Genomic DNA, 7,248 nt, shown 5'->3' with positions numbered 1-7,248 from the left:
CCGAGGGGTTCTCCCATCTCCCGGGCGCGGACCTCACCTTGGAAGGACCCCTCTCACTCCGCCCCTCCTGGAATGCGGCTGAGCGGCGGATGTCCCTTTTCGGGCGCCATAGGCCGCGTTCCTATTGGCTAGCTTTGTTTGGCGCCAAAGAGCGGAGGCGGAGGCGAGAGCCTGGCGCTGTAGGTCTTAGAACAAAAGGAGTCAGGCGGCCCAGAGCGCAGATACCGTTTTGGCGTGCCAGCTGGCAGTTGGTAAGGCTGCAAAAGCGGAAAGCGTCCGCCATGTTCTGCGAGAAAGCCATGGAACTGATCCGCGAGCTGCACCGCGCGCCGGAAGGGCAGCTGCCTGCCTTCAACGTGAGGGGCGGATAGACTCGGACGGGGCATGCCGGGGTTGGGCCCGGGGCTCTGGGGCGGGGCGGCCCCCCGGCAGGGTTTACTTTCGCACCTTGTTCCCCCCGAGGTCCGGAAAAATGTTGGGAAGCAGCAAAACAAAATTCGGGAGGAAAAAGCATTCGTGCTTACGCTACCCAGCGATTTGGTGAATTTCCTCATCTGAGCACGTTTTAGCATTTTTCCTTGGACAGATTTGTTCCGGACCCTTAAACAAAACGTTTACAGGTTGCTTGATAATTTAGCATATCTTGCCCACTCAGGCATCTAAGCGTGGTCAGGAAAAGCTAGGCCTCTGGAACCTGGCTGAGATTCTGGTTCTGTAGTGTGACTTTGGGGCAGTTACTCAAGCTTTCTGTGCTCTCTGTTTTCTCATACGCAAAAATGGGGATGGTGACGATAATAGTACCCAACGCGTGATGTAGTGGACGCAAAATGAGTGGCCCGTGTAAGGGTCTGTGCCTATGCCTTACATACAGTAAGGGCTGAGTCAGTGTTAGCTATTAATATTCTTGTTCTCCTGCTGCTACTATTAATATTATGATTATTTGTATTTTTCTACCGCTGCTACGCCAGGGAGAGTGCTAAGCACTTCATGTACATTATCTCCTGTCTTTCTGATAACCCTTCGAGGGCCCGGTGGCATGACTCCTGCCTGTAATCCCAGTACTTTGGGAGGCTGAGGCGGGAGGATCGCTTGGGGCCCAGGAGTTCAAAGCTGCAGTGAGCCATGATAGTGCCACTGCATTCCAGCTTGAGTGACAGAGGGAGACCCTGTCCCAAACAAAACAAAAATAACTTTTTGATGTTTAAACTATTGATTTCCACTTTTTTCAGCTATATATGCATAGGATTGGGGAGATTTAAGTATATTGCCTAAGGTGACACAGCAGGAAAGCTAGGATTTGAACCCTGGCACTCTGGCTCCAGAGCCTGCACTCTAAATTCTGTATTTCACTTCTGTCATAGAGCAGGCATTATATGGATATCAGGACACATTTTGCTGGAAGAGGGGCACAAAAACAGATAATGGAGTTCACCACAATAAGTGATACCAAGGAGGTGTAGCAAGGAGCACGAAGGAGAAACACCAGTATGAGCTGTGGTAGAGGAGGTGACATATGAGCCTTTCCATCCTCAAGGATGCGGTTACTGATCTGAGAAGGAAGTGAGGCATCCCAGCCAAAGGATGCTGCAGCACAAAGTCACGTGGTCACATTGGAGCAGGTGATCAATAGAATCTTTGGGGAGGCTAGGAAGGTGGTTCACAGCCTACATGAGTTTGTTGTTCACTCGTAAGGCATGCTGAGAGCTGGTAGAGGATTTTAGACAAGGAAGTGATAGGGTAATTTTTGTGTTTTGAAGATAACTGCGACAGCAATATGGGGAATGGATTGAAGAGAGGAAAGAATGGAACAGAGATGGCTACTGGGTGGCGGATAGAGCAGGTGAGAGGTGTGTGGTCTGAACTGTGTCAGGTCAGTGGCACTGAGATCAGTGTCTGGGTTTTAGAGGCATGAAGCAAACACGACTTGTAACTATTAGAGTAGGGGCTGAGATGGAGCCCATAATGAATGAGAAGGAGGAATCGGGATCTTGGAGGATCCTCAGGAAACTGGGTAAACGACATCAGAGTTCAGGAGATAGAGTGTGTTGGGAAAGGTAATGCGTTTTGTTTTGAACACTAAAGAGCACCTAGCCGGACAATTAGATTGTCTTACAAATCAAGAAACTGAGCCAACACAAATTATGGGTCCAGTTAAGGAACTCGTCTGAATTTACAGCATATTGGAGATAGAGCTTCAACTTGAACCCAGGTTTTCCAGTTTCCAGTCAATTGTTTTTTCAACTTCAGAACAGTTACCTCATTTAAAAAGTTAGAAGGCAGCAGTCTGCAGCTCAGTAGAGATGCTGGAATGCAGGAGCATGTAAGTGCTAAAATGTGGCTGGAGAAATAGGAACTTTAGAGGCCATCGTACATATCAGGACATGGGCCTAGAGAACAGAGAGACTGTGCCAGCAGCAGGTGCGGCCAAGCTGGATTTTGGACCTGACTCTGACACTTAGTTTAGCTCTGTTTTACTCAAATATTTTTTTTTTTTTTTGAGACGGAGTCTCGCTCTGTCGCCCAGGCTGGAGTGCAGTGGCGCGATCTCGGCTCACTGCAAGCTCCGCCTCCCGGGTTCACGCCATTCTTCTGCCTCAGCCTCCCGAGTAGCTGGGACTACAGGCGCCCACAACCGCGCCCGGCTAATTTTTTGTATTTTTAGTAGGGACGGGGTTTCACCGTGGTCTCGATCTCCTGACCTTGTGATCTGCCCGCCTCGGCCTCCCAAAGTGCTGGGATTACAGGCGTGAGCCACCGCGCCCGGCCGTTTTACTCAAATTTTAAAATAAATGTTGGGTTATCACTTTGTGGGGCTAGGGGCTGGTCTTAGAAGTTGTAGAATCAGGCCAGGCGCGGTGGCTCATGCCTGTAATCCCCCCACTTTGGGAGGGCAAATCACAAGGTCTGGAGATTGAGACCATCCCGGCTAACACGGTGAAACCCCGTATCTACTAAAAATACAAAAAATTAGCCGGGCGTGGTGGGACGTGCTTGTAGTCCCAGCTACTCGGAAGGCTGAGGCAGGAGAATCGCTTGAACCTGGGAGGCGGAGGTTGCAGTGAGCTGAGATCGGGTCACAGCACTCCAGCCTGGGCAACAGAGTGAGACTCTGCCTCAAAAAAAAAAAGTTGTAGAATCACTCTTTTGTAGGTCTTAATTTGGTGGAGCACCTTTTGTCTCACTAGTGCCTTCCACTGACAAACCCACCTGATGATCTCAAGGTGATTCAGCAGCCTGGAACACTCAGTCAGCCTGCGGAGGCTGGCTTCCGACTCAGTGGCACAGAGGAAGGCTGACGGTGGGTCTGAGAGGCCCTAGGACCACACAGGCTTTTCTTTTTTTTTTTTTTGAGACGGAGTCTCGCTCTGCCGCCCAGGCTGGAGTGCAATGGCCGGATCTCAGCTCACTGCAAGCTCCGCCTCCCGGGTTCACGCCATTCTCCTGCCTCAGCCTCCCGAGTAGTTGGGACTACAGGCGCCCGCCACCTCGCCCGGCTAGTTTTTTTGTATTTTTTAGTAGAGACGGGGTTTCACCGTGTTAGCCGGGATCGTCTCTCGATCTCCTGACCTCGTGATCCGCCCGTCTCGGCCTCCCAAAGTGCTGGGATTACAGGCTTGAGCCACCGCGCCCGGCCAGAATTGATCCTTTTTTTAAAAAGTGCATTTTTAGTAAAATTAGACCAAGCATGGTGGCTCATGACTGTAATCCCAGCCAGCACTTTGGGAGGCCAAGGTGGAAGGAACGCTTGAGCCCAGGAGTTCGAGACTATTCTGGGGCAACATAGTGAGACCCCATCTTCACAAAAAATAGAATTATCCGGTGTGGTGGCACAGATCTGTAGTCCCAGCAACTTAGGAGGCTGAGATGAGAGGATTGTATGACTCCAGGAAGTTGAAACTGCAGTCAGCTGTGGTCACGCTATTACACTCCAGCCTGGGTGACAGGCTTAATCCCTGTCTCAAAAAGGAAAAGGTAAAAAAATTACCTTGGGCTCATGTAGAAGTCATGCTTGCATTTTTCACCAGGAATTACATCTTTTGAGCAGAGTTGAGTAGTTGATTTTGGAATTGTGCCATTTGTATATACCACAGCATTTTTGCCAACGCGTATATTTTGGCTCTAAAAATAGATTGCGAAAAAGAGATGGGATTGCTTCTCTTTGGATTGTTGGCAGACCTATTGGGCAACGTTTAATCATTTCAGGCTGGACACGGTGACTCCCACCTGTAATCCCAGCACTTTGGGAGACCATGGCAGGCGGATCACTTGAGGTCAGGAGTTTGAGAGCGGCGTGGCCAACGTAGCGAAACCCTGTCTCTACCAAAAAAAAAAAATTACAAAAATTAGCCAGGCATGGTGGCTTACACTTGTAATCCCAGCACTTTGGGAAGCTGAGGTGGGTGGATTGCCTGAGGTCAGGAGTTCAAGACCAGCCTGGTGAACATGGTGAAACACTGTCTCTACTGAAAATACAAAAATTAGCTGGACGTGGTGGTGGGCGCCTATAATCCCAGCTACTTGAGAGGCTAAGGCAGGAGAATCATCGCTTGAACCTGGGAGACGGAGGTTGCAGTGAGCCAAGATTGCACCATTGTACCCCAGCCTGGGTGACAAGAACAAAACTCTGTCTCTCAAAAAAAAAAAAAAAAAAAATTAGCCGGGCATTGGTAGTGCACACCTGTAGTCCCAGCTACTCGGGAGGCTGAGGCAGGAGAATCACTTAAACCTGGGAGGCAGAAGTTGCAGTGAACTGAGATCACACCACCGCACTCCAGCCTGGGCCACAGAGTGAGACTCCATCTCAACAACAACAACAAGAAAAATCAGAATTCTAATGTTTTATTTTTCCAAGGGAAAATTTGCCCCAAACTGGATATTAGAAAAACTCTTATGGCCAGTTTTTGCAGTGCAAACCAAAACCACTATTCCTTTTTCTTTTTTTGGTATTAACGTTTTAAGATCACTTTTTAAGCTGGGCCCGGTGGCTCATCCTTATAATCCCAGCACTTTGAGAGGCTGAGGCGGGTGGATCACCTGAGGTCAGGAGTTCGAGACTAGCCTGACCAATATAGTGAAACCCCGTCTCTACTAAAAATACAAAAAATTAGCCAGGCGTGGTGGTGGGTGCCTGTAATCCCAACTACTCGGGGGGCTGAGACAGGAGAATCTCTTGAACCCAGGAGGCAGAGGTTGCAGTGAGCTGAGATTGTACCATTGCACTCCAGCCCAGGCAACAGTGTGAGATTCTGTCTCAAAAAAAAGACCATTTTTTAGTAAATTATGAATTATTTGCATTATTTTTCTTTATACCTCGTGCTTCAGTAGGACAATTGATATGTTTGTTCCTCAATTTTATTGATGTATAATTTACATACAACAAAATGTGTATTTTAATAGATTTTTGAATTTTGACTAATATGTACATCTTTATAACCAGCACCCTGATCAAGATTTCTGTAATTATCAAAATATCTCATGTACCCCATAAATATATATACCTACTGTGTACCTACAAAAATAAAAAAATTAAAGAAGATTTCTGTAACTTTGACCCCCTTTTGTAGCTACCTCCCACCTATAGCCTTAGGCAACCATGAATTTGCTTTCTCTGACTATAGATGGCATTATTCTTTTTGGCAAACTTTTCCTGTAAAGAGCCAGATGGAATAATTTCATTTATACTCTTAAGTGAGGCCTCTCTTGCTCAGTATAATGTATTTCAGTTTATCCTCGTTGTGTACGTTGTCAGTAGTTCATTCTTTTTTTTTCTTTTTTTTGAGACGAAGTTTCGCTCTTGTTGCCCAGGCTGGAGTGCAATCGCATGATCTTGGCTCATTGCAACCTCTGCCTCCTGGGTTCAAGCGATTCTTCTGTCTCAGCCTCCCAAGTAGCTGGGATTACAGGCGCCTCCCACCACGCCTGGCTAATTTTTGTATATTTAATAGAGACGGAGTTTCACCATGTTGACCAGGCTGGTTTTGAACTTCTGACCTCAGGTGATCCGCCTGCCTCAGCCTCCCAAAGTGCTGGGATTACAGATAAGAGCCACCGCCCCGGCCGATTCTTTTTATATTATTATTATTATTATTATTATTACTAGAGATGGAGTCTTGCTCTGTCGTCCAGGCTGGAGTGTAGTGGCACAATCTTGGCTCACTGCAAGCTCCGATTCCCAGGTTCACACCATTCTCCTGCCTCAGCCTCCCAAGTAGCTAGAACTACAGATGCCCGCCACCACGCCCAGCTAATTTTTTGTATTTTTTAGTAGAGACAGGGTTTCACTGTGTTAGCCAGGGTGGTCTCTTGACCTCATGATCCCTCCGCCTTGGCCTCCCAAAGTGCTGGGATTACAGGTGTCAGCCACCGCACCCAGCCTTTTTATTATATTAGATATTTCAGATAAGTGGAAGGTTTATCCATCTATCAGTTGATGGACATTTGGGTTGTTTCTGCATTTTGACTGTTATGAATAATGCTGCAAAAAACATGTGTTTTCTGTTTTCTTGAATATATATAAACTTAGGAGTAAAATTACTGGGTCATATGGTAATTCTGTGTGTAGCTTTTGAGGAACCGTCAAGTTTTTGCCCACAGGGCTATCGCATTTTACATTACCATCAGCAGTGTACGAAGATTCCAGTTTCTCTGCATTTCCAGTTTCTCCGCATCTCACCAACATTTGTTATAACCATGCTAGTGGGGTGTGAAAGGATTATTGCTTTTTGCTAAAGTATATAAATAAAATACACAGTTCAGTATTGATAGAATATTGCCACAGAATTGGCGAGGAAATCAGTGGATTTCAATATCGGTTTATATGTTCTAGGAGGATGGACTCAGACAAGTTCTGGAGGAGATGAAAGCTTTGTATGAACAAAACCAGTCTGATGTGTAAGTTTCATAAGATTGATATTCTAAAACAATTTAATAATTAAGATGTTGAAATCGGCTGGGTGTGGTGGCTCACGCCTGTAATCCCAGCACTTTGGGAGGCTAAGGCGGGTGGATTACGAAGTCAGGAGTTTGAGATCAGCCTGGCCAACGTGGTGAAACCTCGTCTCTACTAAAAATACAAAATGGTGTTGGGCGCCTGTAATCCCAGCTACTCAGGAGGCTGAGGCAGAATTGTTTGAACCCAGGAGGTGGAGGTTGCAGTGAACCAAGATTGCACCACTTCACTCCAGCCTGGCAATAGGGCAAGACTGTGTCTCCAAAAAAAAGAAAAAGAAAAAAAGATGTTGAAATCAG

General features: G+C 47.0%; 1 protein-coding gene across 2 annotated transcripts in view; it reads left to right on the top strand.

Annotated features, from left to right (window-relative positions):
- Positions 1–212: 212 nt before the first annotated feature.
- The window catches only part of GINS1 (GINS complex subunit 1), a 47,434-nt gene continuing 40,398 nt past the window's right edge, over positions 213–7,248 (top strand). Inside the window, exons 1-2 of one of the 2 annotated variants that reach the window (XM_015149631.3) lie at positions 213–356; positions 6,827–6,891. In XM_015149631.3, the coding sequence (XP_015005117.2) occupies positions 282–356; positions 6,827–6,891 (140 nt within the window). In that variant the 5' untranslated portion in view covers positions 213–281. The remainder of the gene's footprint in view (positions 357–6,826; positions 6,892–7,248) is intronic. The other variant, XM_077951091.1, reaches the window with a different exon arrangement.

Source organism: Macaca mulatta, chromosome 10 (genome assembly GCF_049350105.2).
Source record: "Macaca mulatta isolate MMU2019108-1 chromosome 10, T2T-MMU8v2.0, whole genome shotgun sequence".
Lineage (NCBI taxonomy): Eukaryota > Metazoa > Chordata > Mammalia > Primates > Cercopithecidae > Macaca > Macaca mulatta.
This window is presented reverse-complemented; position numbering and strand designations above follow the sequence as displayed.